Source organism: Dipteris shenzhenensis, chromosome 16, assembly GCF_047967505.1.
Source record: "Dipteris shenzhenensis isolate YYH24624 ecotype China chromosome 16, Dip_SZ_1.0, whole genome shotgun sequence".
NCBI classification, from domain to species: domain Eukaryota; kingdom Viridiplantae; phylum Streptophyta; class Polypodiopsida; order Gleicheniales; family Dipteridaceae; genus Dipteris; species Dipteris shenzhenensis.
Window position 1 is genome coordinate 46143551 of NC_141611.1, and position 21821 is coordinate 46165371.

Below are 21821 nucleotides of genomic sequence, written 5' to 3' on the forward strand. Positions count from 1 at the left end.
CTCTACCCAAATCGTTGCTCCGGATTCTCATATACGTAGATGACGTGGTCTTACTCTCTTTCTCAGCAAAGGGTCTCTAGCGACACTTAGATGCACTTCATGCCTTCTGTGAGACAAATGACTTTAAGGTCAACCTTCTTAAAACCAAGGTCATGATCTTCAACACGTCCTAGGTAGCCATGCACACAGAGCACTTCACCTTGGATGGGTTGCCAATAAAAGCGGTTGCATCCTATACCTACAGGTTCTTTTCTCTGTCCCAATCTTTACAACGTGACCAGCATTATAGTTTGACTGAGCAGGCAGTACGCCACGCTGGCCTAACTCGAGCGACAGTGCTTTCTCTCTCACTTCTAGGACCGTCGGACCAAGACTCTTCTCTTTGACTCTTTGGTCCGATCATCACGTATGTATGGCAGCCCCTGACCTACCAGAGATAGATTGGGTTCAAGTTGAGAGGCTTCAAGTTCTGATGCTTTTATGGATGATTCGCAATCAGTCCCACCTTAGATAGTCTTGGCTAAGTTTGGGGTTAGTATGGGTCTTGTACCACAGGGTGACGTAGGCTTCCTTGGTTGGCTTTATCGCCTACATGGTGCTAGCGACAAAGGGTGACCAACGGTGTTGGTATGTACGTACATGCAAATCGTTTGAGAGCCTGGGGCTCCACATAGACACGCTACCTCCCTTCCAGTACAATGTTAAGTCCCCTGAGGTGAGCCAAGTCATCCGAGAAGATCTCCTACAATTACACACATTCAAGATGGCACCTAGTGAGATCCCTATGAAGCTCAGCTTCTATAAAGACCACTACCTAAGGATTTCAGCAGAAGGCTTCATCGATCCACCAAGATACACATGGATCCATCTCCCCCACTCCATGAGGATATCGATCGGGAAGTTCCAGGTCTCATCACAACGTCTCTGTATTGAGAGTGATCAGACAGAGGGCATACCCAGAGAGGGTCACATCTGCACCTTATGCGATTACCGGGAGATCGAGTCAGAGGAGCATTTCGCTTAAGGATGCCCTATGTAATATGATATCACAGGTTGCTATCACTGCCTTTTTAGGGATGGTTTTAGACTCCTATCTAATCTCCTATCCTATCCAAACCAGAGATGCTTGGCGGCCTTCATCCATGAGGCTATCCAACACAAGGAGGACACATAGCCAGACTCTACTTAGGGCATGATCACTGACTTCTTCCAACCAGACAGCACCGACCAGCAAGACTCACAAAGACGGTGCTGCGAGGACCCGAGCTACAGCCAAGGACACCTTCAATGCGTTAGCGGATTGAGGCACAAATCACATTAGGGACCTTCCCTCCATGCTCATCAGACCAGAGGCATGACCCACAAGAGCGACGGTGGCACTTGTTTGCCGCAAAGCTATAGCCAAGAGACCACTATGGACTTCACATGTCAAGAGTCGCCAGTGCTCCATCATAGGTTTTATGCCATCACAGCAGCCTCGCACATCAATGCCCCCCTCCTAGGGTTGATGCCCCCGCCAACTCCCACTCCATGAGCTCAGAGAGTCCTCTCCCTATGTATCGATGCCATTGCGATCAGGATTTGGGTTTTCTTTCATATTCGTCATGGATGTTGATGCCCGCTTAGTGGCTCTACCCCTCAGCTCATTGTATCAATTTCTTTTAGTGTCATAGGCCCTCTGGTCTTCCAAAGACTTTTAATAAACTTTCTTTCTTTCTTTTTTTCTTTCTTTCTTTCTACTTGACCTCTTAGGTAGTATTTGTGGATTTTAAAAATTGGAAGGATCCGAGCATGTGAGTCAACTACTCTTGACTTTGGAGATAAGGTTTTGATTCATGTGGATTTGGAGGCCATGACCTCTCGCACCCAATTGAGGGATTTGGGCCTTATGTGCACATGGAAGACACCCCTACCCAATTTATGTGTATGTAATGCTAGTTAATTGATGGGGAATTCGTTAGAAAATGTGGGCCCTTGCTTGATGTGGGACAAACTCTCATATGTAGATCTCCATATTTGTATATGCCACCATTCTCTTTAATTAGGCTATGAAGCCCCTCTTCCTCATTCATGGAGGCTCTCCTTCCTTCTTCCCCCCTTTCCTTTCCATCTCCCTCTATGAGACTCTCCATCCCCTCTCGATAAGAATAATTCATTCCTCTCATGGCCCTCCCATTGTTCTCACTCACCTTGCCAGCTTTGGTTTACCTCTCGTAAATATGCAGAAGCGGGAATCCAGAGGAGATTTTGGTGCAGCTTGAAGAACGTAAGCATCCACTTAATGCCTAAGTATAGGCAAGAATCTAGAGGAGATTTTGGTGCAGCTTGGTGCCCTTACACTCATAAGCATCCGCTTAATGCCTTCCTATAAGTTGGAATTGTAGGAAAAAAAGAGTTTGATGTAGATATAAGATATTGCTTGCTTCATGCTCCATGCCCTATCAAATATCTTTTCCAACCAAACATTTAAATGCTCCCCTATACATTCAGATGTAAGCATGATCCATTAGAAGTACACTTGAGAGAGGTCAACTAGTCTTTAACAATAATTGTCAGACAATTTTTTTTCTTCCCAGAGAAATACAGACACAACTTAAAACCCTCCATCTCAAAAACATCAACCTTCAATAAATGATCGTTGAAGTTTGAACATGCATATAACCAGAAAACTGTTTTAAGTTTTGGCCACCATTCTTTATTTTTCCTTCCATAATAAAAACATTGCTTTTAGAAAAGAATTAGCTAAACAAACACATGACTTACTTTAACATCTTCTGGCATGCCATGAAATTGCCCTGCACCTTCAGAAGGAGTCCAATTGTACAGTTGAGATGGTAAAAACAGTACTTGTGCTCCTAAAATCTCAATTTCAAAGCTTATTGACTTCTTAAATTTCAACATAGTCAACTTGGAGTGCATCCGAACAATTGATGCTAGAGCCAATTGGTCACCCAACATCCTTGTAGCTGTGTTGAACCTAGCTCTATACACTTTCACCGCCTCGATGAGGAAATTCCTTGCTCTGGCAAAAAAAAAGTTCAAAAATCAAGCAAATAATGCCCATTTTATATTCATTGAAACATTTTGCATGTACCTCTAAAAGAAACGAGCTACTTATTCCTTTTTCAGCGAAGCAATGTTTGTACCTTAATATGCTTTCAACATGCCCTCGTACCATAATAACCCCTGAGTTAATGGGCTGATCCTTGTTGTTGCGGAATGTCAAGGCAATGTCGAAATTTGTATTATTCTTAAAGACACATCCAAGGTCATTCACTATCATGATGTCTGAGTCAACAAATACAATGTGCTCAATGACCTCCTCATGCTTCACAGATTGCATTTTCAAATCCAAAATGCTTTGAAGAAAATCCTGCAAGGAGAATCTCTTTCTAGTTAATCCTTGTTTTCCAAGACTTGCTGTAAAAAGCTCACACACATCATCTTCATCCATCAAGTACCCATTGGGGCATTAAAAATAGAGTAATTGCAAATATTCCAGTACATGAGAGTGGAGAAGCAAGGACACAAAACGTTTAGTTAACATTATTGCTAATGAGTATGATATCATCCACATAAAGAACAAGCACTATCAAATATGTCCCTTCTTGCTAAACATACAAAATTGGTTCAATAGGAGTGTTCACAAATCCCTTGGATGAGCAAAAGTGATGATCCAACGATACCATGTGTGTGATGCTTGCTTTAGCCCCTAAACTGCTTCTTTAGCATGCATAACTTGTGCTACACATAAAGCTCTTCTTTGAGGTCCCCATTCAAGAAGGCAATTTTCACATCCATCTGAAGGAATGACAAGCATTTTTCCACTGAAGAAAAAATCTCCTCATAATCAATCCCTTCTTTCCTGGTTGAATGATATTTAGCCTAACCAAATCCCAAGTGGCATTCTTCCTCGTTGGATCTAGTTTCACATTCCATGACCTTCTGCCATAATGGATGACCCTATGAATACTAATACGTATGAGGCTCATCTGTAGCACAGATGGCAGTACTCACCAAAGCATGAGGACCTCAGCATTAGCTTGCCTACTAGCTACCCTGGTCCTCCCTAAAGAAGGTTGTCCCTTAGTGGCTTAAAGAGTTAAGTTTCTCTACATTAGTAGCTTCTTACTTGTTGTACCACCTATACAATGTGCACACCTAGCCTATATCCTTCTAATTAGATACATAACCGTATATCAGCCCTAAACCAGGGTCCAATTGTCAGCCCTAGTTGCGGGCCTAGGTAGCCCCCATGGCTTCCTTAAAGTAATCATAAGAAGGAGAATGGTCTGCTGCCCATGTGGCAACCTGCTTACTGCCCACATGTCTGCCCACCTAGCTTGGCGGCCTCTCAAGTCAAGTTGTTTACAAAAATGTTTCAGAGTATCGTGATCAACATCCACATAAAACTCTGATCCATACAAATAATGTCTCCATGTTTTCAAAGCATGGACAACAGCATACAACTCTAATTCATGAGTTGGCCAATTTCGTTGAGAGGGAGAAAGCTTCTTGCTTTCAAAGGCTAATGGCCTTCCCTCTTGGAGGAGAACTGCTCCTACCGCAATGCCACTTGCATCGGTTTCCAGGAACAACGGTTTCTGGGGATCAACTATTTTTAACACCGGTCCTGTGACCACAGCTTGTTTTATGGTATTAAAACTTTACTGTTGATTTTGTCCCCATATAAAAGGTACTTTATCTGAGGTCAGATCAGTCAATGGCATATCACACTTCGAATTCCCCTTTTTTTTGCTGTACAGGAATAATAGACTGCAACTGAAAAGTTGTATGGAAGGGGAAAAAAAGATGCTCCCTGGAATATCCCGGGAGTCCTGAATTCCTTCTTCTGCCAAATCCTTGCAAGTCTCGAAAATCCAAACTATTCGCTTCTCTCTCAGACGTAGTCCCACTCTTTCAGAATCATCCTGGTCTTCTCCATCCTGCTCTCTATTTCGGAATCCGCCTCAGCCCACGGGCTATCTACGTGACCACAAATAGCACACGTCGTCACACACCTTGCGTATGATACCAAAATGATACGCTTCCACAGTGTAATCCTGTGCTGAAGCCTTGCTTCTAGTCCCGTCAACCGAACCAGTACCCGACCCCTTCGTTAAGGCAATCAGCCACGTATCGCCGTCCAACCACCACGTAGCCAGCCATCTTACGTATTCCCAGCGACAGTCCAAAACTGAGCTATGCCATGATATGCCCACGGTGCGCTGCTTGCTACGTTTGCCCAAATCGTCACAACGGCTTTTGCATCATGATCCTGTGTGGAAGTCTCGAATTCCTTTGCGTAATACCACTACAAGCCTACGGCTGTGCAGCTACGGTAGGTTGATACACGCCCTGCGCTCCTCGCCGTACCTCGTCGAGCCAGTCAGCCACGCTGATTTCCGTCGTCACATATCCCGCGCTTGCGCTTTCTTCATACGCAATCCCCTCGTCCAGCTTGATGCTCTGATATCAAATGATCACTATTTACTACTATCTGTATCTCACTCTTTCCGTCGATTCACGGGCTAATTCACATGCGCTGGCATCCGTATTTCCTCCTAGCCACTCTCATGGATTGCATGCACACAAAGATACGTAATTGCATGCACACAAAGATACATAATTACATTCCTTCATGCCTATCCACAAGCCCACAATTCCCTAGATGGTTCCCTCCTGCCACATGTCATCATTTTAGACCTTTAGCTTGGTACACCATTTACCCCTCTCTTGGGGCATGGTGTACCCCTCTCTTGGGGCACAATTAAAACATTTGTCCCTTGGCATTCTTACACATTTAGGTGCACCTAGGCCTGAGCACTCAGAACCACCTAGTCGATGCCAATCACCTAGGACCTTGGCAGTTACTTCCCTTGACCAATTTATTTACGCACATAAAATATTACAAAAGTCGGTCATCTAAGGGAAAATGCCCACCGATCTTTCCGAGGTCATGCTATCCCGGCTAAAGCATAACAGCTGTGGTGCCCTCAACATACAAGGTCGTGCCATCTGCAAACTCAGAGTTAAGCAGTTCCTCCTCCTATCGGATTGGGAGCCTCAACCCTATGAGGCCCACCATCTGTGATCTCAAGTAGTAGCCCAAGGCCTCCACCACGAACAAGAATAGGAAGGGAGCAAGTGGGCAGCCCTGGCAGGCCAAGCGCGAGAGAGGAAAGGCCTCGCCCGTGTGACATCCGGCTAGAGCTCCCCGCATAGAGCGCTGAAACTCCTCTAACCCATCTATCTGAGAAACCCAATCTCAACACAGTGCCCTCCAAGAAGGACCACTCCACCCTGTCATAGGCCTTCTCAAAATGCCAGAGGACAGCCAGCGGCTGTGACTCCTCCCTGGACCAATCCACCGCCTCCGAAAAAGTGAAGATGTTGTCCAAGATGCTGTGCTCTTGGACAAACCCCGTCTGTGTGTCGTGGATGATGTCGGTAAGATGGGGCCATAACCGCAAGCTCAAGACCTTGGCAAGGATCTTGTAAGCAGTATCAAGCAGAGTGATCGGTCTCCACTGCTAGATGTCTGACCTATCTCCCCCTTTCGGGATAAAACAAATCCATCCCCTACTCAAGGACTGAGGGAGGGAGCCCGTGTCGAAAATCTCCTGGCATCAAGACGGAAAGGGGTGGAGATAATCTCCCAGAAGTTTCGAAAGAAGGCCGGAGTCAAGCCATCTTCGCCAAGACACTTCTGGGTCGGGAGAGCCTTGAGGGCTTCCCAGAGCTCCTCATCCATGAAAGGCTCCTCTAGCTTGCTGCATAGATCCTATGAGACTACTGCCGGAATGTGGTCCCAAACTACCTCTTCGGCCACAATGCCAACTGGAGTCATCCTCTTCGTCTGATAGAGTTGGCTGTAAAATCCTCTGGTCAAGTCTAGAATCTCCTGCAGGTTAGTGTGCATGATGCCCTGTGGATCCCGGAGACGCTGCAGCTGTGTGCCTGCCGATCGGGGCCTAGTGGTCTGCAAGAACTGCTTCGTCATCATCATGTCCCCCTGCTGCACCGAACCCTGGAAGAGTGATAAGAGAACTCAGCCTGCCGAATCTCCGTGTCCTCTAGCTCAAGGCGAGTGCGCTCGAGCCTGTCTCTAAGCCACTGAGAACATGGGTCCTGCTCCATGAGCCTCTCTATGGAGGCGAGGTCCCTCCTCAAAGCCCGCTCGCGATCCTGAAGCATCCTCCTCCGCCTAAGGGCGTGAGCCTGTAGCTCCTCACTGCTCCTCTAGATCGCATCGGCCACCCACGAAGCCCAGCCCTTGCTTGGTTCGTAGACCTCTGGAGCCAAAGTCTGTGAAACCGATATGTAGACCCCTCCGCTCCGTCCTACTGTAGGGGACCACTCCTCCGGACCTCTCCCTGGGAGGAGAAGCCGTCTGATGTCTGTTGTTGAGAACAAATGCTCCTGAACCAAAAGGATGTCCATTGTCCACCCTACCACGGTCCTCTGTAACTCCTGCCAGAGTATCAGGTACTACGGCTGACTACGAGCACGGTCATGGAGCCCGTGCACGTTCCAACTCACTGTGGTCCAGCTCATGAGGACGGGGGTATAGAGAACAAGGCTCTCCTATAGTGGGTGCCTGTTCCAAAAAGACTGCCTTCAGTGACTTTGCTGGGGGTTTTGAGAGTGAATAGTCCGTGTCTGTGTGACGACGTACTAGGGTGGATATCGGCTCAATGCTGATCTTCCGTGCCCACTTCATCATGAAGGAGACTTCCACCCCAAACCGCTCCGCACACTTCTGGAGGGGCCAGTAGTATGCATGATCCACCGTGGCCTCAAGCGGCAATCTGATAACTCCTACCGCCAAACCACACATCGGCTCCTCTCGCGTGAAGCTCAGCTAGAAGTTCACCTCCACCCCATGGGCGTATCAAAGATCCAGTTCCCGTGCTCCCATCCACTCATCCATCATGCGTGCTATCTGGTCTCCCATAATAGCATCAAACACGTCTGGGGTCTACTTCTCCAACCCTATGGAGGCAAACTGGAAACTCCAAACGGGGTGAGTTTGAGAGCCCACTGCGCTAAACAAACCCCCCTTCTATGGCTGCAGGCCCATAAGCGTTACCTCCAACGGTAAAGGATAGGAGTCTGGGATCTCCAGGTAGTTCCAGAGTCCCAACCTCCAGAAGTTCCGCGGCAATGGGCGCCCAGGCTGGAGATGGGGGGCGGCTGACCTAGAGGGCAAGCCCTGTCCCTTTGGCTCCCTCCCTGGATGGGCCTGATGCTGCGGTGAGGGAGCAAAAGGGGATGTCGTCTTACCCTTGCTTGCTGGTAGCGCTGAGGAACCTACTGCAGAGGTGGAAGGGAGGGTAGCGAGGGCGAGAAGAGGTGGGGGGGTGGAGGGAAGGAGACGAGTGGTGAGGATGATCACAGCAGGGGGGCGGGGGGGGATGAGGGAACCCAAGGGGGGGGGGGGGAGAGGAGGGGAAAGGGGGGAGGGATCTGGAGGGGGAGGGGGAGGGGGAGGGGGGGGAAAGGGGGCAATCACAGGCTCCCTCAGCTGATCAGGCTCGCCGGGGCTCTGGATCCGCTTCTCCTCGACCGCTGTCTAACTATCGTCCGCCGCCATCGCCACATTAGGAACTCTTGGGATTCGTTGTGGGTGCGGTGGTGGGTGCAGATGCTGAACCTTTGTCACGTGAGGAACATCTGGCTCGACAGTGGCCCCTTTTTCTGAGAGAGGTGGATCCCACGTAAGGGCTCTTGTTGCTGCTGCTACTGCTCCTCCTCAGGTGCCTTGCGGACAACCTTGTCTCTCTCTCTCTCTGCGTTTGGCCCTCTGCCTATGGCGCTTGCGAGCTTGCTTGCTTGGTTTCTTTTTCTTTTTAACCTGGATCCAATCCCCTTTTAAAGGGGTCACCCAGGGGGTCTGCGACTCCTGTTGCTCCTGTCTGAGGGGGCGCGGGACTCTGGTCTGCTAGCTCTACCTGCTCTGTGGGGGAGGGGGGGAGGCGCTTGGGGTGGCCATGGGAGCAATCTCTGGTGAGGTGACCCATCTGTCTGCACTGAAGACACTAGCCGGATAGCCCAAAAATCCCCACACGCTGGTGAAGTGTGCCCCCCTCGAGGGTCTCAAGGACGATCAACTCTGGGAGGGACTCTGGGCTCTCAACCACCATTCTGATCCTCGGGACTCCATCATCTGCTACAATTGAGGCGGCCAACTCTGGCGGGGACTTGAGCACATTGCCAAATGCCCGACCAATGGAGGAGAGAATGGCTCGATACTCCTTGGGGAGCCCTGGGAAGCGGAGCGTAACCGAAAAACGGGGAACATGGTGTGTCGTGTCCATGTCCTCCACTGTAAACCCATGATACCAAGGAAAAAGGTACACTAGGTGCGGGCCAAGGAGGATGGGGCTCTGCTCCACGAGTATCGAGGCAGTGTCAGGGGAGCTCAGCTGGATGAGAAAAATGCCTCTTCCATAGATGGTGACCTCTTGAATGTGGTTGTCCTCTAATGTTAAGCTCGCCTGTATCCACTCTCGCACCTGTCTCGTGTAGACGTGAGGCCCACAATTCTACCCATGAGCGCCTTGTCTTGGAGGGACTGAACTGCCTACTGTACCTATTGCTTGTCAGCTGGGGAAAGAAGAACCTTAACGGCTGTGGGAGTCGAGGGTACTGCCATAGAGCCCCTCTGGCAAGACTAAGGGTCACCACCAAGATTTTCTTCCACTTGAACAAGCACAAGTGCTCCCGCTATAGGGAGGAAGACGAGGAAAAAGGGGGAGAGGAAGAAGAGCATCCGAAGGGGAGGCAGAGGCAAGGCGAAGAGGCATGCTAGAGTTTATGAACCTTATGCATGAGTAGAGAAGTCCTACAGATGTACAGAGCATCCCCATCTCGGGGGCATGCTGACAGGTGGAGAGCAATTTAGAAAGAAAGATACCAAGCCAAGGGGGCTGAAGGCCCTATAATTTGTGAGATAACTCCATAAATAGTGGACTACCCATGCACTTGGAATCTACCCCATGAAATAGCTTCTGACATCCTATCACCTTGATGTGACTAGCTGTACACTCTACGAAGTGTCACCTGTTGCTATGCTCATGAAAGTCACCACCACCATAGTAAGATGGTGTGGTCTCATGATGTATGAACCACAGAAAAAGCAATGTATGGCTTCAACTCCTTTAACTATATGAGGAACTGATCTATGTGTACTGCACCCAATCAGGCCACTAATGCCATGGTGATTATTCGAGCACAGGCACCATATACAGACATCACACTCTCAGCCAGAGTTTAGACGCTTTATCCTTAGGAAGTTTCTCAGGCTGATTTTCATGCATAATTAACAAATATATTCCTTTCTTCTTTTCTTTCATTTCTCTTTCTTGTAACAAACTGACTGAGAAGTTGTCTCAATAAGCTGGTATTATATACCACCCTATTCTAAAGCAATTAAGGGGACCAGTGTGATAGCACTTACAATGTAAGACTCCAATCTTTGAAGCATGAGGTTGTTTCGAGAAAAATTCCCTTTAGATCGGTGGACGCTAACTTTCATTGGAAGCCTATCTGTTGAGATGTGGGAAACGTGATCGGTCAATATAGTCGCGATGCTACCTGGCATTGAAATCTGTTCACATTAACATAATTCAAGTAGGGTACAAAAGAGAGATCGAGGCAGCTTCAAAATAAGAAAAAGATAACTTGACCTGCACTTTTTACAAAACCATTCTGACATTGAAATCAGCCAAAATGTTCTCAATGTCAGGGACCACAGCCATGGTTACCTGTATAGATTCCAGAAAGATGCTGAGAATAGCATATGGCCTATCTACCCTGTTAAAGGTCAAATCCCCTAATTTCTTTGTTTCCCCATCTGCAACTTGGTCCTCATTATGATGTGGTAATTCTTCATTGTGTTGCACAAAAAATGTCACAAAGGAAGCTACTTCTCTATTTGTTGGCAAGCATGATCCATCTGAATACACTGTTTTGTGTGTCGCAGTTATAGCTGTCAACCCTGCAAGGAAGCAGAAAGAAACAAACATAATGTATTGTCTCAAAGTTCACTTTATCCACTAGCATCAAGGGCAAGTAAAAACTTAAATGTTTTGTAGGATAACAGTCTCAACAAACAGCTTATTCAATACCATCAAACAGATTTTTGAAAAAGGGAAAGGAAACGCAAAATGCATATTCAACATTGTCACAAGAAACCATTTTAAACATAAAGTTCCAGTTCCACACTCTGGTTTGGCTCCTTAATATTTTTGTGCCCTCAATCGCCTATCCCTCACTCTCGCACACCCATAACTTCTCTCCAGCATCTTAAAAAGCTAAGAAAATAATGCACGAATTGCCATGCATGTTTTCAAGTACCCAATGAAATCGGCATTTGATTGTACTTTATGTTTTACTACAGATCCTGCTGCTGGTGCTAATATCACTATTTCATGACTTGCCTCCGTTACTAAGCTCATGCTTTCCTGGTCCTTTTCCACTTAGCAAGTGTCTGCATGGCTACCTTCAAATCCAAGATCAAATCAAATCTTTTTCTTCCGCGTCCATTGCTCACTTCCTTTTCCTTACTTCCTCTAACCTCTCACCTTCTCATTTTCCATTGTTTGTTTATCGACCTTTCAGATTGCCATTGCATTATGTCCAAAGTCTCACAACATTTTCTCTTCTTAAGCCCCACCACTCCTACTCCCTACATCATTTTCTTCCCTTCTTCTCATTTGGCTCTTTTGTGGATTCTTATCGCCTCACTTTTTTGCCGTTGATCCAATCTCAAAAGCCCAACCAGCATTGGCCCTCTCCTTGTTCGTTTTCACTCACCCACCTTTTCCTTATCATGTCATCTTCCTCTTTATCTTGTGCTTCTGTACAAAAATTTTCCCCTTTGCTTCCTCCCCAATAGCTCCTACACTCCCCATCCCCCAATTCCCTCCCTACCCTCTCCAAAACCGCCCCATCATCCAGGCTGCCCTGGGACTGGAAGTCTCCTCCCCCCCCCCCCCCCAGACAGTCTATCTCAGGCCTTCTGTTGTCGAGCCACCAGCAGACCTCTGAGGGACTCAACACCCTGCTCAGGGCCGCCCTCGTCACAAGTCTCCTGCCCTACCCTACCAACTGTAGGTGGTCAACAGCCTCAGCCTGCCTAGGCTGGTGTGTACTCCAATACAGCCTGTTTTGTGCTTATGCATTTCCAGTGAGAAGCCTCCCAAAATGAGAAGATGTTATCGAAGATGCTCCTGCCATGCACAAATCCCGTCTGCGTATCATGTATAAGATCTGGAAGGAAGGGCTGCAGACGTAGGCTGATTGCTTTTGCTAAGATTTTGTACAAAGTACCCAACAAAGTGATCGGTCTCCACTGAGACACTAAATTCCTGCAATCTCCTTTTGGGATAAGATGAATGAGGCCCTCAGTAAGTGAGTCTGGCATCTCACCCGAGTCCCAAATGCCTTGCATGGCTGAGATAATGTGTTTCCCAATCTGATCCCAAAATGAAATAAAGAAAGATGGTGTAAGCCCATCTGAACTAGGGCACTTGCCCTTGTGAAGGGCAGAGAGAGCAGTCCTGAACTCTATGTTGGTGAATGGTGTATTAAGTGAGACTATCATATCTCGAGTCACCAACATAGGTAAGTGCTTCCAAATAACAACTCGAGCATCATCTCTGGCCTGAGTGTCAGGATCTGCTATAAGAAGGGAGGCATAGAAATCTGTGGCTACATGCAAGACGATATCTGGATGTGTCTATAAAACTCCGTCCGAGTCAACAAGCTGTGAAACGCTCTCTTTACTATGTCTGGGGCCAAGAGTAGAGAGGAACTGCTTGTTGACCCTACCTCCCGTCTCAGTGCAAAATGACTCTTTGGCATGAAAGACATACTCTGCTCTCTGATCTAACAATGACTGCTGCTGAGCCCTTGCTCGCTCCTAAACCCAAGCATCTGTAGGCCTCTTCTGCTCTTCCCTCTGAAGAGCAGCCAACTGCTGGCGGATACCTATCTCTTGCCTGAGAATCTCACCTCTCTTGATTCGAGCAACTGAGTGATAAAAGTCGCTAATATCTGAGAGGGCTGCTGCTATATCTGATGGGGAAAGCTGCCCATCGTGCATGTGAGATACCCAAGTCCGCAACATTGCCTCTGTGAGGCCCTCCTCTACGTAGAAGGCATCTGGAATCCTGATACTGGTAGAGTGACTCCTCACATGAGGATCTGAAACAAACAAAACAAGTAGGAAATGGTCTGAAGTGGACACCCCAGGTGTAATGCATACTGTCCCATCTTTGTCTAGAGCCCGATCATCCACATAAAATCTGTCAATCCATGCATGGATAGGCATCTGCAACCTCCTGTTTGCCCAAGAAAACAAAAATGACTGCGGGCTGAGTGTGTAAAGCATCATCATGCCAAGCATCTCTGCCACTGTACTGAAAAAGGAAGGCATCCCAGGCTGCTTTCTCTAGGGAATGTATGAGGATTACCAAAAAGCGAGCGACAAAAAGCGAGTGAGCCAAAAAAAGCGAGCGATAAAAAACAATAAAAGATTTATAAATCTCCCATTTCAGTAGCAAAAAATAATAACTTATTCAAAAGTCCATATGTTTCCTAGAAGGTTAAATATGCATATAACTTTAAAGTCGCTAACACTAATTTCACGTCATCCATAGGACAGTTTGTATGTTTAATTTCCAAGCCATTGTTTGTATCAAAGACAAACCCTACTGGAATCAAGTTCTCTCTTTCTGCTAGAGTAATTGAGATCATCAATGCAACCTTCCACACAAGTGGGGTGTTTCCAAGGACTCCTTGCATGGATTAGTCTAGATTCCATGCATATGTAAATCCTTAGCTTTTTTAACTCTGTTCACTCTTGGAACAAAACCCATGTTTCTTTGTTACTGCAAAAATATGCTTTTCTAATGATTTACTCTTTACCTCCAACTAATCTTACCAATGCAACAAATTGACCACAAATTCATATTTTGGTGCATTAAAGTTTACTAGATGGTGCACAAAGACATGATAATAATTGAAAGTACACCTTGCTATTTGATTTGATATGTAACATGACCCCGTTTGGACTTGTAAATCAAAAGATACAGGGATGTGAAAGTCGTCTTTTGGGCCAAAACAGGGAGCACGTTAACATGCTCCCTCCCTATTTTGGCCCAAAAGGCGACATTTTCACATCCCTGTATTTTTGCAAGATGTCAACATTTGATTGTTTTGGCCCAAAAGATGAGTTTAAAATGGGGCCATGTTACAATAGTCCTTAAATGGGGTAATTGCCGAACCGAAATTCCCCTTGGCTGGCCAAGCAGTTGGGCCACCAAGAAAGGCCCCAACCTACAATGAGGGTTGGAGTACCATGGGGAGCAATGGACAGGGCTTGGTAGCCCTTGTAGAAGCCCGAGGCAATGGTCTAGCTCCAAGTGGCAATGCACATAATGGCCATAGGCTTGCCATTCTACTCCTGGACTTTATGACAGAGTAGACTGGGGCTTTCTAGAGGGTACCCTTGCTCGCTTTGGATTAACAGATGCATGGATTAAAGGAGATCCAACTCCACCAATCCAAGTGAGCCGTTGCTTGAATCACCTGATTTGTTCCCACCAGTGCGTCAATCCATCCGGTTCTATCATTGGTACTCACACTCATACATCTGACACCAACTCGATACTCTTGCAGCTTGCAATGCATCACATAGCTATACACTTGGCAAAGTGATCTCTGATTTGCACACACATGCCACCCATGTAAAGTTGTGCAAAATTTATTTACTATGCGACAGCCCTAACATTTTGATCTAAAAAGTGGGATGATATAAGCACACGATTCTCTGCAAAGTACTCTGTTGTTATATGCAAATGTGACATCCTTGGTCCAAATGTGAGAATTCCAACCACTGAAAAGTACACTCAAGGAAGTACCCCATCTCTCTAGTCATAAGTTTTCTGAATCCAAAAGTAAGATAAGAAGATCACAACAACTAATCTATGTCCAAGCCACTCACAAATAGAGAAAGGTCTCAATCATCTCCCTATCACCCTCTAAACCTTACCTTGCTCCAGTCCCTCACTGCAAGAAAACGTTCTCGTAGTTGTTACTGCTAGAAAGCTTTAATTGTTCACCTTTGCATGCATAGCTGCTGGCCACCTCTTTCTAATCCGCACATTCCCTATTTCAGCTCTTAACTATTTCCTCCAGTTTATAGACTCTATGCCTCTCTTCAGCCTCGCTGAATCCTACTTGAGTTCATGAAGCTCTTGCCCTCTACAATCTGCTCTCATCCATCCTTTGTTATCCCTTATTCGAGGAGTTAGCCTTGGATCTGATTTTCAGCAGCCTATTCTCAATCCTAGGCACATTTTCTGCTTGTTTTTACTAGAAGAAAGGCACTAATGCATTTGTGCTCCTCTCTTTTCATCCTTTCTTTCAGAAAAAAACTCCAAGTTTGTCAGGATTTTGCTTTGCATGAGTGGAGAAGCATGTGTTGCACACACATGCAATCAAATTTTTCTATTTCTTATTCGTAATCTCCTCTAAAATTCTTTCGAAATCATGTATATTCTGTTTAACTACTATGAATTCTACTTTCAAAAACTTGTCGTTAGTAATAACTGTTTCTTGTTTGCAAACAATTTTTGCGATATGATAGGTGATCATATTACTTCAGCCTTGCAGGGCATTTGGGACTCCGGTGAGATGCCTGACTCACTGACCGAGGGACTCATGCACCTTATCCCGAAAGGTGGCAACGGGAATTTTGTATCCCATTGGAGACCCATCACTCTTTTGGGCACTCTTTACAAAATCCTTGCCAAGGCGATCAGCATCCGACTACAGCCCCTTCTTCCAGACCTCATCCATGATACTCAGACAGGCTTTGTGCATGGTAGGAGCATTTTTTATAATATCTTTTCCTTTTGGGAAGCCACAGAGTGGGCTATGCAGAGTGGGCAGAGGCTAGCAGTTTTACTCTTGGACTTCGAGAAAGCCTATGACAGAGTAGATTGGGGTTTTCTTGAGGGCACTCTTCTACGGTTTGGATTTTCAGATGCTTGGATCGGAGGGGTGGCGTCCCTTTACAGGTCAGACAGGCTTTGTGCATGGTAGGAGCATTTTTTATAATATCTTTTCCTTTTGGGAAGCCACAGAGTGGGCTATGCAGAGTGGACAGAGGCTAGCAGTTTTACTCTTGGACTTCGAGAAAGCCTATGACAGAGTAGATTGGGGTTTTCTTGAGGGCACTCTTCTACGGTTTGGATTTTCAGATGCTTGGATCGGAGGGGTGGCGTCCCTTTACAGGTCAGACAGCCAGGTTTTGATTGGAGGGGTAAGGGGTGACAGGTTTCAGATTTCCAGATCAGTTCGTCAGGGATGCCCTTTAGCCCCCTTCCTCTTTCTTTTTGTGGCAGAAGCTATGAGTATCTTCCTTAGATCTCAGGCTGAGCTTTTTGGGCTGAGATTGCCCTTGAGACAGGAGCAGGAGCTTTTTGACTGTGAGTTCGCTGATGACACTGCTATTTTTATTGAGGCCTCCTTGCAGTCACTTGAGATTGCCCTTGAGACAGGAGCAGGAGCTTTTTGACTGTGAGTTCGCTGATGACACTGCTATTTTTATTGAGGCCTCCTTGCAGTCACTTGATTCTTTCCGGACAGCCTTGGATATTTTTTGCTCAGCTGCAGGGGCACACATTAACTAGCATAAATCCTTTGGCTTTTGGATCAGTGATGAGGACACTCCAGGCTGGGGAGTTGACATTGGTTTTTCCTGGATTTAGAGGGGTGTTCCTATCAAGTATTTGGGATGCCAGGTAGGATTGGACATCTTTCCAAGCACAGCAGTTTGCCCCAGTACTAGAAAGTATAAGGAAAAAGCTCCTTTTCTGGAGCTCTGCCAAACTCGACCTTGCATCTAGAGTTGTGGTAGTGAACCAGGTTCTCTTGGCCACCTCATGGTTTGTGTGTTCTTGCTGGTGCCGCTCTAGGGATTGCATCACTCAGCTCATCAGACCAGTTAGGAATTTTTTATGGAGTGGACTTGATGGCACAGCAGATGTTGCAGCAAGGATGGCCTGGGAGACCATTATTCTCCCTACATGTGAAGGGGGCCTTAATGTCATTGACCCCGACTTGCAGTGCAGGGCATTGCTTTGTAAGGTGGTGGTGAGGGGACTCATGCCTGGGCAGGAACCTTGGAAGGATTTCTTTTTTGGATGCATTCAGGCTTGCACACCAACGAGGACATTAGTTCCTTTACAGGTGATCGCTCTCCGAGGTCTCGGGGAAGACGCGCACTGGTCTTTGATGTTGGGGATGGAGGTTTACCTTCTACATCCAAGCATGGCATTCTTCTTGAGGTTGCCTTTCAACCTGTCAGGATTGCTGGTTTTGTGGACCATGGAGCGGGCTTGCAGTGGTACTTAGACCCCGACCCTCTGCTTTTGGCCTTGGGATCCTGGAGGTTGTGGTTATATGGAGGTGCACCTATCAGGTGCTTGCAGTGGGACCCAGGAGAGTGGGAGTGGATAGATCATGGGCACTGAGAGAGGGGGATTCCCTTCTTTCGTTTCACGGTTGGTAATGCCAGGAGGTTTCAGCTGAACAGTAGGGGTTGGATTCCCTCCAGAGCCCCACATTGGGAAAGCTTCTTCATCACCGCAGATTTGCGTAGAAATTTCTGGAGGAGGCTCTGAAAATCCCTCAGAAATAGAAAGATCACTCTTTTCTTTTGGCTTTCTATTCATGGAGAGATTGCAGTGAACCTATGGAGATCAAGGTTTAGTGCTGATCCCACTTGTCCTCGATGTCATTCTGCAGAGGAGTCAGTGCGACATTGCCTTTGGGACTGCAGTCAGGTGAGGACTGTTTGGAAAGGGGTTACTCGGATACTCAGCATCTTTCACACTTTCCCTTTCTTCATGACTTGGGGCTCGGTCACATGGTTATCTCTTACCGGGCCCCAGGTGTTTTATGAGGGTGAGCCTTCTTCTTGGGCACTCTCGGTCCGCCGGCAGGTGATAGAGCCCTACTCTCTGCAGGATGTGCCACTTACTCCCTTTAGAGCTTCTCATGTTTCAGTGGACACCTCTTGGGAGATTTTGGCTAGCATTTCCTCTTGGCACATTTGGAGTGCCAGATGTACTGAGGCCTTGGATGGCACCCAGATACACCCATCACAGGTGTTCACGGGTATTTGGACTGACACGGTTCATACTTTGATAGCCATATGGGCTAGCATGCAGGGCCCCTCACGGGCAGCCTCTTCTAGAAGGACTATATTTCTTCGAGTTTGGAGGGGTTCTCCCTTTTTCTCGGAGGTTTCTACCGGATTGAGATGGCACTATTAACCTCAATCCTTTCTTTTTGGCTCTTGAGCTTTTCGTGCATTGCATGATGTATCCCATATGGAGCTTGCTCTAACGGTTTTTCTTTAATACTTAATAGAAGTCTCTTTTTGCAAAAAAAAAAAAGCGTGAGAAGGGCGAACCTAGGATCCATCCAGTGTCTCTGTGCATCTAGCTCTCCAAATATGCCACGCTGCAATACTCACCAGTATCTCCCAAGAAGAGTCCACAAAGGCATGCACAGCTCTAAAGGGTGAGGCAGGAACATCATCTAAAGAGCACAACTTAACCAAGTGGCGTCAAATCGATAAAGCCCAAGAGGAATCATGTCTCTCACAAAAGACCTAAGGCCCCGATAGAGAAAGCCAAGCAACTGAACCCCAAGGCATGAAGAAGGGGCAACGAATAAAAGTACTGAAAATCTTGGCTATCCCCCTCCAAATAATCCCGGCTTGTCTGCAATCCCATAAGCAATGATGAACTAGCTCCATAGCAGAAAGGTAATAAGCACAAGTAGGGTCAGCTCTAAACTTGGATCTCCACAAAGTTCGCTACAATCCTACTATGAACAGAAAGCCAAAAGAAGATAAAGAAAGAAAGAAAGAAAATTTATTAGAGTCTTTGGAAGACCGATGGGTCTATGAGACTGAAAGAAAACCTGATACAAATCACAGTAAGGGTGGAGCTACTAAACGAGCATCATCACCCGTGCTAAGTCCTAAGTCTGATCATACATAATCAAATACATCTGGGTGTGACAATGAAAAGAAAAAAGACTGGAGTGGAGCGGAATCCTCCGTATGTCATGTCGCCCTAGCTAGTGCATAGCTAGTGATGGGACGTTGGCATCCGTTAAGGGGTGCCGTGCGCCTCGGTCTCCTAGAGGAGGCTCGACGCAAGACCAAAGCCACTGTGACTCCCATGGGACGTATCCCAGGTCTAAACAATGATGGGAGGTTCCCAGAGTGATCTATGTGTCCCCTTGATGTCTCGTGTGTCGTGCTACGGTCGTCGGGTCAGAGTCTCTCTCACATCTGCGGCTAGAGACTCTGGACGATCAATGTCACTCGATGGGAAGAACCCTGTGATCCTGCTCTGAGAGATGTTTGATGGTGTGTCCAAGCCCCGTCGCCTGAGTAAGTACTCTCTGTGTCGGACCCCCTCGTGAATGAGGGCCGCGAGGCATCTCTGATCTGGGTAGGCGAGGAATTTGGAAAGGAGGCCGGAGCCGTCTCTGAAGAGACAATGGTAGCGACCTCGGATCTCGTAGTACACTGGGCACTTGAAATTAAAATGCTCCTCCGACTCAACCTCCTGACAGTCACACAATGTGCATATGCGATGCTCCATAGGGATCCCCTCTGCTCTGCCGCTCTCTATGCAGAGGCGGTGTGATGATACCCGAAACTGTCCGATGGAGATCCATAGTGAGTGAGGCATATGAAGCTCAGTGTACCCCCGTGGTGTGATGAATCCCTCCTCCGAAATACGAAGACAGTAATCTCTGTAGAAACTCAGCTTCACTGGAAGCTCCCTCGGCTCCAACCAGGTCCTAAAGGTGTGTAGCTGCAGGAGATCCTCTCGAATGACCTGGTTGGTGTGTGGCCCGATCAGGATGGTGGGTGGGAGTACCGGAGGGGCATCTAAACTGTACTGAAAAGGAGGTATCCTATCAATGTGAAACCCTAGTCTCACAAACCATCTGTGAGTCCGTGCATACCAGCATCGCTCGTCTCCCTCTGCAACCAACCTCATGGAGGATAGGGGATCCCATGATGTAATCTACCACACTAGTGCCCCCCCCATGTGGGAAGCAAGTAAAACCACCTAAGAAGGGCCATAGGTCAAGCCCGGTGTAGATCAAGGAGCGTGTGTCCATATGGTGTAACAGGCCCGTGTTAGTCCAATGAGATCCTGGTCACACCTACTCCGTCTAGGTCCATGTCTGGTAGCATGATAGAGTCGTCTCGGAAGTCCAGGAGTGGTGCCTGGCGCGTGCTTGTCTTGGCGTTGAAGTCCCCAACAAGGAAAACTTCCCCGCGAGCTGAAAGGTCTGGGATATCCTGATGTAAGGGTGCATATGGCGATGTCTCACCCTCCTCTCATGCCACTCTGGCGAAGTGGGATGTGTCTGGTGGGAAGTAGCATATTGCTATGAAAAGGTCACAAGTGGCTGTGCGTCGGATCCGGATCCACATGAATCGGGAGTGTGCGTCCTACCTCTCAATGGAGATGGCTCTAGCGAGGAAAGACCTGCTCTTGAGGGATTTCCAGAGTCTCTTCCAAAAGTTCTTCTGTAAGTTGGCTGAAATCTCAAACCCCTCCCAATGGGGTGCTCTAGAGGGCCTTCAACCTCTATAACTCAATTGAAATACCCTGGCATTACTAACAGTGTAACGAAAGAAGGGGAGTCTCTTCTCTCGGTGCCCGTCATCAATCCACTTCCACTCCCTAGGATCCCACTGCAAGAACGTTATGGAAGCACCTCCATAGAGCCACAATCTCCAATCACCTAGGGTAACAAGATGTAGGTGAGGATCTATGTACCACTCTGAGTCTGAACCATGCTCCACAAGACCAACAATCCTGACAAGCTGAAATGCACCTCTAATAAAACATCATCAATTGATCTAGACAGCATGGCTCCCGCAAGGACATCAAAAACCAAGGCATCCTCATTTGCACCACAAGGAGCAATAACCTGTAGAGGAATGCCCACTCTCATGAAAGCTCCCATCCAAGTGGAACATGATATAGGCATATCATCTATGTTCATTGAATCCACTGGAATGGCTGCTTCAATCTGCTGAATTCTACCTGCACTCCCTCTGAGATTGCTTTCTGACTGAGTCTTACAGTCCTCTGAAAACTTTTTGAAAGGTTTCCAAGATCCCATAGTAGAGGCAAGGCCCCTCTCCCACTTGGACCACTGCTTGTAGTGAGAGGCGCCAAGTAGTCTGCTATGATCATCAAGTGTGCTATCATTCCACATGATAGGCTACCTATCTATCTCTTCACGAGAGAAAGGAGACTCTCTGAAGGGTACTCTTGAATCTGGCCCAAGCCTTTAAGATAGCATCCATACGAGGGGAAGATGGAGACCTGAGGTGAGCTGAAGTGAAAATCCATCTGGTACTGTCCCTCCAGTCTTCTCCCGAAATAGGCGTACAAGATTGTATGCTGCGAACAGAGAAGTCCTTCCACGGCTCTTGCCCACGCATAAGTCCCCTCACCACAATCTTGTAAAGCAAGGTCTTGCATTGTAAATCCGAATTTATGATGTTAAGACCCCCCTTCCTATGTGGGGAGAATCAAGGTCTCCCAAGCCACATTGGCTATAACATCTATTGTCCCATCAAGTCCACTCCATAATAGTACATTCCAAGAATCAAAGAGCCAATAATAGTGTATCTAGAAGTCTCCCTTGTCCACAATTAAAGGGATCTCTCAAAATAGCTCCACGAGCCCAAA

General features: G+C 47.1%; 1 protein-coding gene across 1 annotated transcript in view; it reads right to left on the minus strand.

Annotated features, from left to right (window-relative positions):
• The window catches only part of LOC147893044 (polyphosphatidylinositol phosphatase), an 84490-nt gene that overhangs the window by 8135 nt on the left and 54534 nt on the right, over positions 1–21821 (minus strand). Inside the window, exons 4-7 of the mRNA XM_087387355.1 lie at positions 10770–11002; positions 10463–10612; positions 3147–3373; positions 2764–3022 (exon numbers count right to left, since the gene is read on the minus strand). Coding sequence (XP_087243481.1) covers positions 2764–3022; positions 3147–3373; positions 10463–10612; positions 10770–11002 — 869 coding nt within the window. The remainder of the gene's footprint in view (positions 1–2763; positions 3023–3146; positions 3374–10462; positions 10613–10769; positions 11003–21821) is intronic.